Raw genomic sequence first — 20392 nt, forward strand, 5'->3', positions numbered from 1 at the left:
GCCCGGCCCAGTCTGTGTCTTTTAATTGGGGTATTTAGCCCATTTACATTTAAGGTTAATATTGTTATGTGTGAATTTCATCCTGTCATTATGATGCTAGCTGGTTCTTTTGCCCATTAGTTGATGGAGTTTCTTCATAGTGTCAATGTTCTTTACAATTTGGTAAAGAATTTCTGCAGTGGCTGGTACCAGTTTCTCCTTTCCATGTTTAGTGCTTCTTTCAGGAGCTCTTGTAAGGCAGGCCTGGTGGTGACAGAATCTCCCAGTATTTGCTTGTCTGTAAAGGATTTTATTTCTAGTTCGCTTATGAAGGTTAGTTTGGCAGATATGAAATTCTGGGTTGTAAATTATTTTCTTTAAGAATGTTGAATATTGGCCTCCACTCTCTTCTGGCTTGTAGGGTTTCTGCAGAAAGATCTGCGGTTAGTCTGATGGGCTTCCTTTGTGGGTAACCTGACCTTTCTCTCTGGCTGCCCTTAACATTTTTTCCTTCATTTCAACCTTGGTGAATCTGATGATTATGTGTCTTGGGGTTGCTGTTCTTGAGGAGTATCTTCGTAGTGTTCTCTGCATTTCCTGAATTTGAATGTTGGCTTGTCTTGCTAGGTTGGGGAAGTTCTCCTGGATAATATCCCGAAGGGTGTTTTCCAACTTGGTTTCATTCTCCCTGTCACCTTCAGGTACATCAATCAAACATAGATTTGGTCTTTTCACACAGTTCCATATTTCTTGGAGGCTTTGTTCATTCCTTTGTATTCTCTTCTCTGATCTTGTCTTCTCTCTTTCTTTCATTAAGTTGATATTCAATCACTGATATCCTTTCTTCTACTTGATCAGTTCAGCTACTGAAACTAGTGAATGCTTCACGAAGTTCTCGTGCTGTGTTTTTCAGCTCCATCAGGTCATTGACATTTTTCTCTACACTGGCTATTCCAGTTAGCGAGTCGTCTAACCCTTTTTCAAGGTTCTTAGCTTCCATGCATTGGTTTAGAACCTGCTCCTTTAGCTTGGAGGAGTTTGTTACTACCAACCTTCTGAAGCCTACTTCTGTCAATTCGTCAAACACATTCTCCGTCCAGTTTTGTTCTCTTGCTGGCAAGGAGTTGTGATCCTTTGGAGGAGAAGAGGTATTCTGCTTTTTGGAATTTTCAGCCTTTTTGTGCTGGTTTCTCCCCATCTTTGTGGATTTATCTACCTTTGGTCTTTGATTTTCATGACCTTCAGATGGGGTCTTTGAGTGGATGTGCTATTCCTTTCTGTTTGTTAGTTTTCCTTCTGACAGTCAGGCCCCTCTGCTGCTGGTCTGCTGGAGTTTGCTGGTGGTCCATTCCTGACCCTGTTTGCCTGAATATCACCAGCAGAGGCTGCAGAACAGCAAACATTGCTGTATGATCTTTCCTCTGGAAGCTTCGTCCCAGAGGGGCACCTGCCAGATGCCTGCCAGAGCTTTCCTGTGTGAGGTGTTTGTCAGCCCCTAGTGGGAGGTGTCTCCCAGTCAGGATACACAGGAGTCAGGGACCCACTTGAAGAGGCAGTCTGATCCTTAGCAGAGGCTGAATGCTGTGCTGGGAGGTACACTGCTCTTTTCAGAGCTGTCAGGCAGGAATGTTTAAGTCTGATGAATCTTCACCCACAGTCGCTCCTTTCTCCAGGTGCTCTGTCCCAGGCAGATAGGGGTTTTATCTATAAGTCCCTGACAGGAGCTGCTGCCTTTTCATTTCAGAGATGCCCTGCCATCTAGAGAGGCAGTCTGGCTGCAGTGGTCTTGCTGAGCTGCAGTGGGCTCTGCCCAGTTTGAACTTCTCAGTGGCTTTGTTTACACTGTGAGCTTAAAATCGCCTACTCAAGCCAGAGCAATGGCATGAGCCCCTCCCCTGACCAAGCTCAAGCCACAGCAGACTGCTGCTGTGCTGACAGTGAGAATTTCAAGCCAGGGGATTTTAGTTTCCTGGGCTCCATGGGGGTGGGACCCACCAAGCCAGACCACTTGAACCCCTGGCTTCAGCACCCCTTTCCAGGGGAGTGAATGGTTCTGTCTCGCTGGTGTTCCAGGCCCCACTGGGGTATGGAAAAAAGAACTCCTGCAGCTATTTCAGTGTCTACCCGAATGGCCGCCCAGTTTTGTGCTTGCAACCCAGAGCCTGGGTGGCATCCACACCACAGGGAATCTCCTGGTTTGCTGACTGCAAAGACTGTGGGACAAGTGCAGTATCTGTGCTGGAGTTCCTCAGGCTCAGACCTTCATGGCTTCCCTTGGGTAGGGGAGAAAATTCCCCAACCCTTTGTGCTTCCCGGGTGAGGCAACACCCCAACCCGCTTCAGCTTGCCCTCTGTGGGCTGCAGCCACTGTCCAACCAGTCCCCATGAGATGAACCGGGTACCTCAGTTGGAAATGCAGAAATCACCTGCCTTCTGCGTCAGTTTCGCTGGGAGCTGCAGACCAGAGCTGTTCCTTTTTGGCCATCTTGCCAGCAATCTATGGCAAGTATTTTTTAATATTAGCCAATCTAATAGGTGTGTGGTGGTATTTTCTATAGTTTTAATTTGCATGTCCCTAATCCCTAATGCTACTGAATATCTTTTCATGTGCTTATTTTCTTATTGAGTTTTGACAGTTCTTAATATATTCTATACATAGTTTATCAGATATACAGCTTTCAATTATTTTTCCCAATCTGGGGCTTCTCTGCTTAACAGCACAGGAGTCCCTCTCCCCTATCTGCAGTTTCACTTTCCATGAGTGGTATCGGTTACCCAATGTACAGCTCCAGAAGATATTTTGAAGGGGTGGGGGAGACCACACTCACATCACTTTTATCACAGCATATTGTTATAATTGTTCTATTTTATTATTAGTCCTTGTTATTAATCTCATATTGTGCCTAACTGATGAATTAAACTTTATCATAGGTATGTACTGTAAGAAAAATCATAGCATACGAAAGGTTTAGTACTATCCATGGTTTAAGGCATTCACTGGGGGTTGTGGAATATATCCCACAAGGATAAGGGGGAAACTACTGTATATGTCAAAGAGCAGAATATTTTAATTTTCATAAAGTGTAATTTATTAATTTGTAAACTTATTAATTGACTTTTTTTTCTGAGACAGAGTCTCACTCTGTCACCCAGGCCGGAATGCAGTGGCTCAATCTTGGCTCACTGCAACCTCTGCCTCTTGGATTCAAGAGATTCTCCTGCCTCAGCCTCCCAAGTAACTGGGACAACAGACACGTGCCACCATGCCCAGATAATTTTTTAAAAATATTTTTAGTAGAGACAGGGTTTCAGCATATTGGCCATGCTGGTCTCAAACTCCTACTTCGTGATCCACCCACCTCGACCTCCCAAAGTGCTGGGATTACAGGTGTGAGCCACTGCGTCTGGCCCAATTTATTAATTCTGATCATGCTTTTGGTATCCTATTTTAGAAATCTTTGTCTAACCCAATATCACAAAAGTTTTCTATCTGTTCTTCTAGAACTTTTTAATTGATATAAAATTTATTTCCTATAAAAGTCATGCTCATAGATTATATAGTTCAATGGTTTTTAGTACATTGAGTGACTTGTGCAACCATCACCAATATCTAATTTCAGAACATTTTCATTAGACTGAAAAGAAACCCAGTATACATGGGCAGATTCTGGACATTTCATATAAACAAATTATATAGAAAAATAGCCTTTGTAGCTATCTTCTTTATCATAATGCTTCCAAGGCCATGCTACAGCCATATTATAGCATATTTCAGAACATCATTCTTTTTCAAGGCTGAATAATATTTCACTGTATGAACATACCACATTCTGGTTATACATACATGAGGTGATAGGCATTTACATTGTTTCCACATTTTAGCTGTTGTGTATATTGCTGCTATGGGCATTCATGTACAAGTTTGTCTTTGAATTCTGTTTTTAATTATTTTGATTCTATACTTAGGATTGAAATTTCTGGATCATATCGTAATTTTATATTTAAACTTTTGAGGAACTGCCAACTGTTTTCCATAGCAACTGCATAATTTTATATCCCCACCATTAATATACAAGGGTTCTAATTTCTCCACTTCTTTGTCAACACTTGCTATTGCCCATTTTTTTTTTATTACAACCATCTTAATAGGTGTGAAGCTGTACCTCACTGCAGTTTCTTATTTGCATTTCCCAGTCATTTGCATAACTAATAATGTTGAGCAGCTTTTCATGTGCTTGCCAGCCAAGTATATCTTCTTTGGAGAAATATCTATTCAAGTCTTTTGCACATTTTAAAAAATTAGGCTGTCTTTTTGTTACTAAGATATGAGTTATTTATATATTCAAGACACTTACCAGATACGTGATTTGCAAATATTTTCTCCTATTCTGTCGATTGCCTTTTCAATTTCTTGACAGTATCCTTTGAATTTTTAATTGTGACAAAGTACAATTTATCTTTTTTTCTTCTGTTGCTCATGCTTTTGGTGTCATATCTAAGAATTCATTACTGAATTCAAGGTCATGAAGATTTCTCCCATATCTTCTTCTACGTGTTTCATAGTTTTAACTCCTACATTTAGGTATTTGAACCATGTTTTAGTTAATTTTTATATATGGTCTGAGTTAGGGGTCTAATTTCACTCTTTTCCATATGGATATCCAGATATCCTAGCATCATCTTCTTAAGAGACTCTTCCCATTGAATGGTTTTAGCAACCTTTCAAATATTAATAGGACATAGATGTGTGAGTTTATTTCTAGACTCTCAATCCTTTTCCATTGACCTACATGTCTATCCTTATGTGTTTGATATAAGTATACACTGTGGAATGGCCAGATCAAGATAATTAATATATGCCTTACCTCACATACTGAACAGTACCTTACTGTTTTGATTCTTATAGCTCTGTAGTAAGTTTTAAAATTTGGACATATGCGTCCTCCAACATTGTTTTTCTTTTTTGAGATACTTATGGCTCTTGAGTTGTCCTGCAATTCAATAACAATTTCAATATCAGATTTTCCATTAAAAAAAGCTGCTGAGATTTTCAATTTACTCCATAAAGTGCTTTGAGTAATACTGCCATCTTAACAATATTAAGTATTTTAAGATGAATAGTGGATGCCTTTTCATTATGTAAGTCTTCTTTAATTCCTTTCGGTAATGTTTTGTGGGTTTCAGTGTACAAGTCTTGATATCCTTGGTTAAATGTATTTGTAAATGTTTTATTATTGTCGATAATAATGTAAATGAAAGGTTTTTCTTTATTTCATCTGCAGATTATTCATTGCCAGCATATAAAAATAAAACTTTTTAATGCTTCTTTTAAAACAAATCTTTTTCATTTTTTTAACTGACAAAATTTGTATATATTTATGGTGTACAGCATGATGTTTTGATATAAGTATACATTGTGGAATGGCCAGATCAAGATAATTAATATATGCCTTACCTCACATACTGAAAGGAGTTAGTTAGCTTCCCTTAGTTAGATAACAAGGGAAGGGTCCCAGAGAGCCCCCAGCCTATGGGTCAGTGCCTCATCCCCACATAACATAAAAAGCAGCCCGAGAAAAAATTCAAGCGGCAAGCACCGATAAAGGAACTAGCAAGGGGTGTTGTACTTAGAGACATGCCCACAGCTGCACAGAGAGGAAAACCTCCAGTCCATTTGGATAAAAACTTGCACAAACATCCAGCTCACTCAGATAAGGGAACAAGGCCTGGCACAAAAATGCCTTTGTCCTTTGTATAGTCAGTGGGCTCCCAGAAAAAGTTTCTTCTCCTTTTGTGGGCACGGGCACAGTGGGCTCCAGTGGGTTCCAGTGGGCGCTCTACTTTCCTTTATTTGGACTGTAAGTCCGGCCTCTATGAAGCATCACCTCAGCCCCTGATTGGTCCCAGGCCAAACTGAGTCACACATTCACCAAGACAGCCTGCAGACAAAGCACATTCCTTCCCCTTCCTAGTCCATAGAAACCCTGGACCCCAGTCCCACAGTGGATAACTCCCGTTCCGGACCCCCTCTCTGTTGGCAGAGAGCTTTCTCTTTTTGCTTATTAAACTTTTGCTCCAACCTCACCTTTGTGTCCATGCTCCTTAATCATCTTGGAGGTAGGACAAGAACTCTGGGCATTATTTCAGACAACAAAAGTCTGTTTCAATATCATACTATTTGTGGTCGACTACTTAAAATTTATTCTCTCAGCAATTTTCAAGTATACAATACAGTTACTAACTACAGTCGCTATGATGTACTATAGATCTCTTGAGCTTATTCTTCCTGCCTAACTGAAATTTTGTATTCTTTGTCCACCACCTCCTCAATCCCTTCCCTCCCTTCAGCATCTGGTAACCACCATTCTAATCTGATTCTATGAGTCTGACTTTGTTAGATTTCTTATGTAAGTAAGATCATTCAGTACTTGTCTTTCTGTGCCTGGTTTATTTTACTTAACATAATCTCCCGCAGGTTCATCCATGTTGTTGCAAATGACAGAAATTTCCTTCTTTTTAAGGCTGAATAGTATTCCACTGTGTGTATATACCACATTTTCTTTTCTTTTCTTCCTTTTTTTTGTTTTTTTTTGAGACAGAGTCTCACTCTGTCACCCAGGCTAGAGTGTTGCAAGCTCCACCTCCCAGGTTCACGCCATTCTCCTGCCTCAGCCTCCCTAGTAGTTGGGACTACAGGTGACTGCCACCAGGCCCAGCTAATTTTTTTGTATTTTTCTAGTAGAGACAGGGTTTCACCATGTTAGCCAGGATGGTCTCGATCTCCTGACCTCGTGATCTGCTCGCCTCAGCCTCCCAAAGTGCTGAGATTACAGGCGCGAGCCACTGCGCCTGGCCTATATTTTCTTTATCCATTTATCCTTTGATGGACATTCCATATCAACTTTGGCTGTTGTGAAGAGTGCTGCAATGAAAGTAAGAGTGCAGACATCTCTTCAACATACTGATTTTATATCCTTTGGATATATACCCAGCAGTACTATTGCTGGCACATACGGTAGTTCTATTTTTAATTTTTTTGAGTCACTTCCATACTGTGCTCTACAATGGCTATGCTAATTTACATTTCTACCAACAATGTTCAAGAGCTCCCCTTTTCCTACATCCTCACCAAAACTTGTTATCTTTTCTCTTTTTAATAATAGTCATTCTGATAAGTGTGAGGTGATATCTCATTGTGGTTTTAATTAGCATTTTCCTAATGATTAGTGACACTGAGCATTTTTTTTCATATACTTGCTGGCGACATGTATGTCTCTTTTTGAAAAATGTCTATTTGGGTACTTTGCCCAGTTTTCAATCAGGTTATTTGTTTTCTTACTATTGAGTCGAGTCCCTTATATATTTTGGATAGTAACTCCTTATCAGATATATGGTTTGGAAATATTTTCTTTCACTCTATAGGTTGTCTTTTCACTCTGCTGTTTCCTCTGCTATACAGATACAATGGATTTTTGTGTATTGATTTCCCAGCTTTGATTTATTTTGAGTTCCTAACCAACTTTGCTTTTCTGGGATAAACTCTATTAGGTCATGACGTAATTATCCTTTTAAAATACTGTTAGACATGATTTTCCAAACTTCTGTTTAGAATTTTTGAATCTATGTTCATGAAAGATAGTGATGTTCAATTTTCTTCACTTAGTGTCTTTATCAAGTTCTTTTAACGTGGGTAATAACAGTCCCTTTTCTAGAAGACTTGTGTTGAATTGGTATTCTTTCTTTCTGAAATATTTGGCAAAATTCAACAGTGAAGTCATCTGGGATGGGAGTGAAAGAGCATAAAAGTGTGTGCCCACCCTATTGCTAAACCTTTGTTCTGCTCTCACAATCATTTTGTCTCTATCTCTGCACATTCTAAAGATTTTGTAAGTTCCTGTTTTTCATTCTGTGGCACGGCAAGGTCACAAGACGCGTTTAAGTAAGGTACACTCATGTTGCAAAACCTGTTGTGAAACCTGTCACAATATGATTAACTGCCTTTGTTCTGCTTCTGTAAGACTGCTTTCCCACCTCGGGGTTTGCGAAAACAAGCCCTGCCCCTGCCCTGCAAGCCCCTGATAAACATCATCAGAATTTCAAAATTAACTGAAATACCAGAAATGGCGGGAACCAATCATAATCAGCCAAATCGCCTTGTTCAAATGTCAGCCAATCATACATCTGATTTGTATAATGACTCTGTGCCTGTTTACCCCAGACTATATAACACTGTCCTGAGCCCAGTGGGGGAGCTCTCCCGCCCCGCTCGTTTCACGGGTGTGTGAGAGTTCCAGGATCGAACCTGTAATAAAGATCCTTGCTGCTTGGCTTTGACTCCGGACTCTGGTGGTCTTCTCAGGGGAATAAACGGTCTGGGCATAACAGGAGTATTGGTGGAAAATTTTTAACTACAGATGCAATTTCTTTAGGAAATACAGGGGTATTCAAGTTATCTATTTCTTCTTAAGTGAGCTTTGGTAGTTTGTGTTTTTTAAATAAATTTTCCATTTCATCTAAAGTGTTGAATTGATAGGCCTAAAGATGTTCACTGGCTGGGTGTGGTGGCTCACACCTGTAATCTCAGCACTTTGAGAGGCTGATGTGGGTGGATCACCTGAGGTCGGGAGTTTGAAACCAGCCTGGCTAACATGGTGAAACCCCGTCTCTGTTAAAAATACAAAAAATTAGCTGGGCATGGTGGCGGGTGCCTGTAGTCCCAGATATTTGGGAGGCTGAGGTGGGAGCACTGCTTGAACCCAAGAGGTAGAGGTTGCAGTGAGCCAAGATCCCATTGCACTCCAGCCTGGGCAACAAGAGCGAAACTCTATCTCAAAAAAAAAAAAAAAAAAAAGATTTTAATAATATGCCCTTGTTATCCTTTTAATACCTGTAGTATCTTTAGTTTTGTCAACCCTCTGAGCTACAACATTGGCAATTTTTTTTTGATCACTGTGACTAGAGATTTATCAATTTTATCTATTTTATCAAATCGCTAGCTTTTGGTTTCATTAATTTCCTATCTTTTTTTGCTTTCCATTTCATCGATTTCCTCTTTAATCTTTACCATTTTTTTTTTCCGCTTACTTTGGATTTAATTTGCTCTTCTTTCTCAAATTTTATAAAATGGAAGTTGAAGTCATGATTGAAATCTTTCTTTTTTCTCATATTGGTATTTGTTTCATTATTTTTATCTAAGTAGTGCATTAGTAGCATCACACTAAATCTGATACATTGTGTTTTCATTTTCATTCATTTCAAAATACTTTCTAATTTCTCTTTTGATTTTGGCTTTACTCACAGGTTATTTAGGATTGAATGCATAAGGAGGGTCATCCACCGATCCCTGGGATTCTCTATGCAGTACCCTCCACTCCAGTATTCAGTCCTCCAAAATCAGGCTGTTTTGGTCTCCCTGGCCTTTCTGTTCTGTTTTGTCAACTCAGACTGTCTGCTGTGTGTTACCTGATTTACCCCCTCCCTGTGCTGAAGTCTGGAAACTCAATGCAGTAAACTAAGACAATTACAGAGCTCCTCTTGCCTGTTTCCCATATCATAGGGATCATTGTCCTTGGTTGCCTGATATCCAGTGTCTTAAAAACCATTGTTTCCTATATTTTGTCTGTTTTTTTAAAGTTGTTTCAGGAAAGAGTAAATTTGGCCCCTGTTACGCCACCTAAGCCGGAAGAAGTCCAGTTTCGTTTTGCTGATATCATTATAAACCCATTTTTATATATTTTATTTCTTTTAATTCATTGCAGAATCTTCCTTTTCAATGCTCAAAATATCCCAGCCTAAGTCAGTAGGAGCCATTTCACGTTGGCTTTTGGGTCCTTTGACATGTTCCTTCTAGTCTCTTTAGTGGCAAATGACATGCAGATCCCACAGTCTAAACACTGAAGGTAACTATATATTTGCATTTGCCAAACTTGTTTTTAAAAGTGGGAGAGAGAACAAGATATACAGATTTATATTTATATAATAGGTACAGTACAATGAAAAGAACACACTTGTGTTAGAGTAGACCCAATTCTGTCACATACAAGTCACTAATACTCTTAACTGTTAAATGTAGACCTCAAAAATTCTTATCTTTGCCTCCTAAATATAGACCTCTAAGTTTCCAAACAGTCCCATAAATCTGACTTTATCTTATCAACCTGTGTACATTCAGTCTGGTTATTCTGGACTCTCATTTACACAGTCACAGCAGCTCAGAAAGGCTTCTTATCCCAATATTGCTTGATATTAGCAGAATCTAAGTAATAATAGTGTGTTATCAGTAAATATTACAAAGTAAACAGGAATCCAGTCAAGCCTGAGGAAATCAAAATAAAATTAAATCCAAGGAACCACAAGAGGATATCAATGTCCTTCCACCTATTCCCAATCCTCTGTTTTCTTGCCCTTGATTTAAAAATCTAAGATGTCACAAATCCCCAATCTTCCCTTCTAACCTACTAAATTAGACTTGATATTTCTTAGTTTCCATGAGAGCCCCTCACAGTTCCCTCTAGGCCAATGATTCCTAAATTCATAGATTATTCAAGGTGCAAGAAACTCCAGATCTGAAGACAGATCATCTAATACAGGCACATAATTTCAAAGACAGGAAACTAAGGTACAGAGATTTTATGCTCCTTGCCTCTCTTAGCAAACTTAGAAAGCCAGAGATTTAGTGACATCATGTGTTAGAGAGATTTTCTAAATCATGTAAAAACATATTTAGGCTGATAACTCTCAATATTCTATATCTCACATCTTCTTGCTTATTTATTATGTACTATGATGACAAGGAAAATACAACTTTTTAAGTGGTGTTTATATGATTACAAACATTTTTGTGAATGTCTTAGCAGCTGGCATGGAAACACTGCCAGAACACAAATCTCATAAAATAAAAAGCATTAATTTTATTAAAAACTGAGCCCTTGGTTTTCAAGAGATAAACCAATTAAAATAGCTTTGCAGAACCGATGCATGTATAAAATGTCCTCTTTTGCCTTTACTTGAATCCAAAAAACTAAGCAACGTTCATTGCTTAGTTGTACACATCAGTTTTCTCATCAAAGAAAGGTTCTGCTGAAGAACAAAGATGTTCCTCAAAACTTTGCGTACTAACTCTAATATGAGTCCAATAGATTCTGATTGTTGATAGACCAAACCAGCAATCCTTGCCTATAATCTTCAGAAGAACCATCTCAGCAAATTGAGTTTTCCACTGCAGACATTTGCTATAGCTGTATTTTATCACAGAGAATAATTGTGATCTTTTAAGTACCAGTGTACCATAATTTTTGGCCATCTCAAAATATTCTGGGAAGCACTTACTGATCTAATAAGTCTTGTTTTGTCTTTAATGAGTACAATTTCAAGTGATCATAAAAAGCCCACATATGGCCATCACAACACTTGTTGTGCACAATCTGTTCGACCAAAGGCATTTTTCCTCTACACCATAAACAGCATTAGATGTGACTAGAAAAACATTCATCTACCAAGATGTTCAGGCCAAGGTTATAGGAAATGAATTAAAAATTATGGTTACATATGATCTTGTATGGTCTTGGTTACACTAAGATGTTCTGATAGAGCAATAATTGAGAACAACAGGCCTATCCTCTCCTCTAGCTTTAGGCTCTGATCCTCACAATAAAACTAAAGTTAATCAGTCCTTTAAGACATAGTATAACCACAGGCTCTCTTTCAGATACATTAGACTAGAATAGTGATTTGATTTCTTAAAATCAAACTTTGTACTAATTTTCTAGCAATTTAGATACTATGGCATCTGTTTTTTGTTTGTTTTTTGTTTTTGAGATGGAGTTGCACTCTGTCGCCCAGGCTGGAGTGCAATGGTGCAATCTCGGCTGACTGCAACCTCCGCCTCCCAGGTTTAAGTAATTCTCCCATCTCAACCTCCCAAGTAGCTGGAATTACAGCCACCATGCCACTACGCCCAGGTAATTTTTGTCTTTTAGTAGAGATGGAGTTTCATCACGTTGGCCAGGCTGATCTTGAACCTCTGCCCTCAAGCGATCCACCTGTCCTGGCCTCCCAAAGTGCTAGGATTACAGGGGTGATCCACTGCGCCTGGCCCACATCTGTTTTAATATTAATAGCTAACATTTACTTAGCATTTACTGTGGTCTCTATTCTGAATCAAGTACCTTATATACATTACCTTATTTAATACCCTAAAAAATAATTTTCCCACTTAGCTAACTGATAGACCCAATAATCCAACCTGAGGTTATAATGGTACCCAGGGTCCTATTCACTGTATGACCCTACCATAGTCCTAGGTAACTCATATACATTTACTCTTTTCCTAGGGAGTAAAGAAAGACATTATTTCCCATTAAACTATAAGCTCAAAGAGATCTGAAGACATCAAATCGAAAGAGACCTGGGATCTTACCTAGTTTTATTCATCATTGTGTTGCCAATACAGCAACTTTCTAATAGTTGTGAAATGAAGGAAGGTTGAAGGAAAAGATTGCTCAGCTATAAGTTGGAAAAGGCAAGACTCACATTCATTTTCCTAAGTACTATATGATAGAATTGAAATTCATATAGTAACAAATTTCAGATAACACATAGGTAAGTAAATTTTATAGTAGCCAGTTTTTCCATTACACAGATGTGAGAATTGGTTTCTAATTATTTTAAAGCTCTGGAAAGCAGCAGAGATGACACATCAGTGAGAGATTACTAAAGAACTGGCAGTTTGATCATTTCTAAAAATATGAAATTTCATATAATTGTTATATTAGTGAACTCTCTGAGCCACAATGTAAATTTTTGTCATATATTGACCTCTCTTTTCACCTTACATATTCAGCTTGATCATATGCACTGACCATATTTACTTTTTAAAGTCAAATACTCATAGGATCTAGTGATATATGAGCACTTAAAATTCAATCAAAATATCTTCTAAGCACAATACATTAACATTTAAATGATTCTGGTCATATATATTTCTTCGATATACATTTCATAGCCATTAGCAATGAAAAAGCAAAAAGCTTCTTGTTTAAATGAGTATTCCATTTCAGAAAGGATAAGTTTGGTATTGCTTTCTTCAACTCATTTTAACTTTTATCAAACACTAGTAGACTTGCATAATGGTCTGACTATCCCTTATTCAAGTAAATTTAACAATTTAGGGCTCATCATCTGTATTATACTCAAAAATACCAAGGAAAAGCAGCCATAGTACCTACCTTGGTTAGGTGAATAACTCCTTTAGAAGTGACTGAACAACCCATGAAGCCTACATATTGAAGCTCAGGACAGTGTTCAGCAAATGCTTTCACCGACTGATCTGTCACCTAGGGAAAAGACATTGATGAAGTTATTCAAGGTGATAGTCCAGTGAACTCAAGGATTTGGCTCCTGAAAATCCCTTGGCCCCACCTTTCATCATTACTATTTCCTGCCCTGTTAGATTGTTTGAATCAGCATACAAACATGCTATAATATTCCTGTATTTTAAAAGTCGTCTCTTGACCCTACATCCACTTCTCATCATCCCATGTTTTTATACTTCTTCAGAGATGTTGACACTGGCTACCTCCACTTCTTTACCTTCTCTCCTCTCTCTGTGTGTACACACACACACACACACACACACACACACACACACACACACACACACATTTGTCTGGTTGGTTTTTGGGTTTTTTGCTTTGTTTTGTTTTGTTTTGACAGAGACTCACTGTGTTGCCCAGGATGGAGTGCAGTGGCACAATCTCAACTCACTGCAACCTCCGCTTCCCAGGTTCAACTGATTCTCCTACCTCAGCCTCCCCAGTAGCTGGGATTACAGGCCTGCATCACCACACCCAGGTAGTTTTTTATTTGTTTGTTTGTGGGGTTTTTTTGTATTTTTAGTGGAGATGGCATTTCACCATGTTGGCCAGGCTGGTCTCAAACTCGTGACCTTAAGTGGTCCAGCCTCCTTGGCCTCCCAAAGCGCTGGAATTACAGGGGTAAGCAATCACACCCAACCAATATATATTTTTTTATTGACATTTAATTCAAATACCATAAAATTCACCCTTTCAAAGAGTACAGTTCAGTATATTTGCAAGGTTATGCACCATTACCGACATCTAATTCCAAAACATGTTCACCACCCCGCAAAGACCCCATGCCCATTAACGGTCATTCCCCTATTTCCCACTGCCTCCAAGCCTGGCAATCTGAATTTTCCTATTCTGAACACTTCATATAAAAAGAACTACACAATTTGTGACCATTTGTGACTGGCTTCTTTCACTAAGCATAATGTTTTCAAGGTTCATTCATGTCATGTGTCGGAATTTCCTTACTTTTCAAGGCTGAAAAATATTCCATTGTATGGATATACTACATTTTTATGGGTTGAATTATGTCTCTTTAAGATTCATATTTTGAAATCTTAAACCTCAGTACCTCAGAATATGATCTTATTTGGAAATAGGACAGCTATAGTTGTAAATAGTTAAGTTAGGATGAAGTTGTACTGGAGTGGAGTGGGCTCCCAATTCAACATAACTGGTGGAGCAGACATGCACACACAGGGAGAATGCCATGTGACGACTAGAGTTATGCTGCACAAGCCAAGGCACACCTGATTGCCAAAAAGACTGCCAGAAGTTAGGCGAGAGGCCTGGAACAGATCCTTTCCCAGCACTTTAGAAGAAACATGGCCCTGCCAACACTTTGATCTTGGACTTCCAGGCTCTAGAACTGTGACACCATAAATTTCTATTGTTTAAGCCACTCAGTGTGTGGTACTTTGTTCTAACAGCCCTAGCAAGCTAATATACACATTTTCCACTCTCTCTTGATTTCACAGTAATCAAGTTTTTGTCCCTCTCATTCACTGTCACCATCCTATCAATTAAATGGTCAATCTGAATTATCCCAGCATTTCAGCAGCATCTGACACAACTGATGATTCTTCTGGAAACAATTCATTCATTTGCTTCTTGTATCAACTATCATGGCTTTCCTCCTTCCTTACTGTTGGCTGTTGGTCACTTGGTTGAGTCTACCTCTCATCTTAGTCCTCAGCTCATTATTTCTCTTTTCCGTCTTACTTCATTCCCTAGGTGATCAGATCTAATTGCAGAGCTCCGAAATAACTCTCCTAGTCCCTCTCTGTATCTCACCACACTTTGATTTTCTTTGTAACACTTATCACTACTGATCACATTACACACTTACTCACATATTGGTTTGTCAGTCTTCCCCTCTCAAAATAACTCATCTCTCCCTCTCCCTTAGATAACCAACCATTCTGATTTGCCTCGGACAGTTTCAGTCTTAGCACTGAAAAGTCTTATGACCCAGAAAACCACTTAGTTCCCCATTGGCACCTAGAATAATCCCTGGCACTTAGTAGAAAATATTGAAAATAAATAATGAAAATATTGAAAATAATAATAAATATGAAAATATTGAAATAAATAAACGCATTTTCTCCTTCTTTTCATGTACTCCATCATACCTTTATTTTATTTTTAGACAAAGAGTATATTTGTATCATTTTAATATATTGATTTTTTAAATGTCATTGTACTAGTGGCTTTATTTTCTGATATAGTTCATGTGTCTTATGAAGTCTTTTTTTAAAGAAGTGGGAGGAGGCACATTTTTACACCAGTGACTCAGCTTTGATCTGTACCATGGTTAATTTTCTATATCAACTTGACTATGCCATGGGGTGCCCAAATACTTGCTTAAACATTCTAGGTATTCCTGTGAGAGAGTTTCTGAATGATATTAACAGCCGAATTAGTAGACTGAGTGAAGCAGATTGCCTTCTTCAATGGAGAGAAACTTTATCTAGTCTGTCAAAGGCCTGAATAGAACAAAAAGTCAGTGTAAGGGAGAATCGGTGCTCTCTCTGCCTGACTGTCTTCCAAGCAGGAGATCAGTCTTATCCTGCCTTTGATTCAGACATGCACTGGAACTTTCACCATTGGCTCTCCCAGTTCTCAGGTCTTCAAACTTGGCCTGAAATTTACACCATCAGTTTTGGTACTTCTCAGGCCTTCAGACTTGGACTGAGACTATACCACTGGCTCTCCTGGGACTCTAGACTGCCAAATGGAAATCTTGGAACTTCTCAGTCTCCATAATCATGTAAGCCAATTCCTTACAATAATATCTAGAAAGATATATAGACAGACATACAGACAATCTCCTAATGGTTCTGTTTCTGTGGAGAATCATGACTAATAACTTGAATATTACAATCCCAAGTTTTATTATACGAAAAACTTAGAGCTGAAAGGAGTGGGGCCCAAGGAACTGTATTTTCAGCAAGCCTCCAAGTGACTCTTAAGCATGTGAAAACTTGAGGCCCCAGTGCTTCAAAGAAGTTAACACTGACAGTGTTTTGTATTTCTAAGTAGCCCTGCTTTAAATGAATGGCAGAATAAAATTCCTCTTTTATCTCCCCAACCTCCAAAAAATTTCCATTTATAAAATTACCTTCCTGTAATTGTGCTTAAATTTTATTCATTGTTTCCCAAAGATGCAGCTTATAAAAGAAAGTCCAAATATTCTCCATCATATGCTTAATTTCAGATTCACTTTCTTCACAGTCAAGAGGAAATTGATAAATTTAACATCTTTGTTAGTTTTTCAAACAATAGCAACCTACATCTCTTTGGCATTAGCTTTTAGTATGAGTGGCTCTTTTTGTATCTTCCTTATCTATGCTTTTTTCTTTGGAAAAAAAGAGGTATGTGAGTAGCATTAATGCTAAAACAATAAGAACATTTTCCTAAAATAATGAAACCAACAGCATCTATGGTACATGTGATAAAAGATTAATTCTCCCCTCAAAAGTAAAGTGTGCTTAAGCATATTAAGACTAAGGGTGCCATTGATAAATTAAAAATAGGCTTTCCTGACACTTAGCATTCAAAAGGCATTATGTTAACAAAGAATTTTTAAGGCACTCAAATTGCTGGAAGCTTCAATGAAACTCAATCACTATTAAAAACAAAAAGGAGTAACAGAGGTTAAGTACATGGTCAGTTGGTTAAACATCCTGCTTAATTTCAGTCTAACATTCAGTTTTTCCTATATCCATCTTCGAGGAGAAGAGAGGAACTCAGATGAGGATTAAGGACACTAGAAAACTCAGGTCCAAGAGGCCAGAGCATTCAGAGAGAAAAAGTGGGGTTTAAAAATGTGCTTCTTGGGTCTTTCTCTTTCAGCTCAAGCAATCAGAATTAGACAGCTCAGAGGAACCTCTAACATCAACAGATCCCTGGAAAGCAAGACAAGAGTGTGTCAAGAGGATACAGAAACACTCTTAGTAGGCTTGGGTATGTTTTACGAGACTAACAAAGGGGCCTTGAAGATTTGGGTGGCATCCAGCTCCACTCCCCAAGGATAGAAGATCAGTTAGGGACTTATGGCAGAAGGTCTGGCAGAAACAGACTATAGACTACAGGAAGCAGTTACTGGTGGGTGTCAGCTTCTCTGGGACCCTGGAGCCTCACTGTCTAGCTTCAAATCCCAAATGGACTACTTACTAGCTATATGATTTTGAACAAGTCATTTCTCCTCTCTATACACTTTGATCATTCTATAATACGGAGAAAATTACAGTACCTACCTCACAAGGTAAAATGTAAGGGTAAAATAAGATAATGCATGTGAAATATTTTGAACAATGCATGGCGTATTTAATTGTTCAATAGATTTTAGCTATTACCATAATCACTCCAGGTTTCCCTTTCTTCTGTATTCCAATTCTTAGCCAGGACTAAAGGGTTGAAATGTGTAAGAGAATATTCAGAAAGACCGTATTTAAAGCATTCTAGTTTCTTCTCCTGGTTATCACAAGAGATCCTGATCATAATTTGGGGGTTTTCAGTTATAACCTAAACTATGGGATGGCTGTAAGGGAGACATAGGTCAAAGTCTTTTACTGATTCCCTATGGTAGAAAGAATCCCATTTTGTCAAGGCTCTTAACTGAGTTGCACATAAGTATCACCAAAGAAGATTTCTAATTTTATTTGTTGGGTACAACTCTGCATCAATTTTATTTTAAAAGCTCCCCAGGAGATTCTAATGAACAAATTCTAATGCCTTCCATTCAAAGTGTGGTTCTCATATCAGCAGCATTGACATCACTTTGGAGCTTGTTAAAAACACAAAATCTGTAGATTGCTTTTAGCAGTATCATCATTTTCACAATATTAATTCTACTCATCTATGAGCATGGGATGTGCTTCCATTTAACACCCATTAAAATACCACCATCATTCTTCACAAAACTAGAAAAAACAATCCTAAAATTCATATGCCATCAAAAAAAGAGCACACATAGCCAAAGCAAGACTAACCAAAAAACAAAAACAAAAACAAAAAACAAATCCGGAGGCATCACATCACAAGTTCAAACTATACTGTAAGACCACAGTCACCAAAACAGTATGGTACTGGTATAAAAATAGGCACATAGACCAATGGAACAGAATAGAGAACACAGAAATAAACTCAAACACTTACAGCCAACTGATCTTAGACAAAGCCAACAAAAACATAAAGTGAGAAAAGGACACCCTGTTCAATAAATGGTGCTGGGATAATTGGCAAGCCACTTGTAGGAGAATGAAACTGGATCCTCATCTCTCACGTTATACAAAAATCAACTTAAGATGGATCAAGGATTTAAACCTAAGACCTGAAACTATAAAAATTCTAGAAGACAACATCAGAAAAACCTTTACACTGGCTTAGGCAAAGACTTCCTGACCAAGAACCCAAAAGCAAACGCAACAAAAACAAAGATAAATATGTGGTGCTTAATTAAACTAAAGAGCTTCTGCACAGCAAAAGGAAGAGTCAGCAGAATAAACAGACAACCCAAACAGTGGGAGAAAATCTTCACAATCTATGCATCTGACAAAGGACTAATATCCAGAATCTAGAAGCAACTCAAACAAATCAACAAGAAAAAAACAAACAATCCCATAAAAGAGTGGGCTAAGGTCATGAATAGAAGACTCTTAAAAGAAGATATTCAAATGGCCAATAAATATATGAAAAAAATGTTTAACATCACTAATGATCAGGGAAATGTAAATCAAAACCACAATGCGATACCACCTTAGTCCTTCAAGAATGGCCATAATAAAAAAAACAAAAAGTAATAGATGTTGGCGTGGATGTGGTTAAAAGGGAACACTTCTACACTGCTGGTAGGAATGTAAACTAGTAAAACCACTATGGAAAACAGTGTGGAGATTCCTTTAAAAGCAGAATTACCATTTGATCCAGCAATCCCACTACTTGGTATCTACCCAGAGGAAAAGAAGTCATTATATGAAAAAGATACTTGCACACGCATGTTTATGGCAACACAATTAACAATTGCAAAAATATTAAACCACCCCAAATGCCTATCAATCAACAAGTGGATAAAGACATTGTGGTATATATACACAACAGAATATTACTCAGCCATAAAAATGAATGAATGAATGGTATTCACAGCAACCTGGATGGGACTGGAGACTATTATTCTAAGTGAAGTAACTCAGGAATGGAAAACCAAACATCATATGTTCTCACTCATAAGTGGGAGCTAAGCTATGAGGATGCAAAGGCATAAGAATGCTGCAATGGACTTTGGGGACTCAGAGGAAAAGGTAGGAGCTGGGTAAGGGATAAAATACTACAAATTGGGTTCAGTGTATACTGCTCAGGTGATGGGTGCACCACGATCTCACAAATCATCACTAAAGAACCCATTCATATAACTAAATACCACCAGTTCCCCAAAAATCTAAGGCAATAATTTAAAAAAAATAATAACAAAAAAAGCTAAATCTAAAGGCATAAGAACTTTACAGTGGACTTTGGGGGAAGGGTGGGAGGGGCGAAGGATAAAAGATTACAAATAGGGTACAGTGTATACTGCTCAGGTGATAGGTGCACCAAAATCTCACAAATCACTGTTAAAGAACTTACAAATGTAACCAAATACCACCTGTACCCCAATAACTTAATGCAAAATTTTTTTTAAAAAAAGCAAAATAGTAGGCACTGACACAGACCTATTGAATCTTAATCAGCATTTTAGCAAAATCCTAGGGTGATTCTTATATACCTTAAAGTTTGATAAATACTGTTCAAGTACCAGAACCACACTATTTTGGTTACTGTAGCCTTGTAGTATAGTTTGAAGTCAGGTAGCGTGATGCCTCCAGCTTTGTTCTTTTGGCTTAGGATTATCTTGTCAATGCAGGCTCTTTTTTTGGTTCCATATGATCTTTAAAGTAGTTTTTTCCAACTCTGTGAAGAAAGTCATTGGTAACTTAATAGGGATGACATTGAATCTATAAATTACCTTGGGCAGTATGGCCATTTTCACGATATTGATACTTCCTATC

The 20392-nt window shown here is 38.2% G+C and overlaps 1 protein-coding gene across 1 annotated transcript in view; it reads right to left on the reverse strand.

The window, feature by feature from the left end:
* The window catches only part of FBXL17 (F-box and leucine-rich repeat protein 17), a 551136-nt gene that overhangs the window by 357477 nt on the left and 173267 nt on the right, over positions 1-20392 (reverse strand). The window contains exon 6 of the mRNA XM_011949326.1: positions 13206-13313. Coding sequence (XP_011804716.1) covers positions 13206-13313 — 108 coding nt within the window. The remainder of the gene's footprint in view (positions 1-13205; positions 13314-20392) is intronic.

This window comes from Colobus angolensis, unplaced genomic scaffold, assembly GCF_000951035.1.
Source record: "Colobus angolensis palliatus isolate OR3802 unplaced genomic scaffold, Cang.pa_1.0 Scaffold298, whole genome shotgun sequence".
NCBI lineage: Eukaryota > Metazoa > Chordata > Mammalia > Primates > Cercopithecidae > Colobus > Colobus angolensis.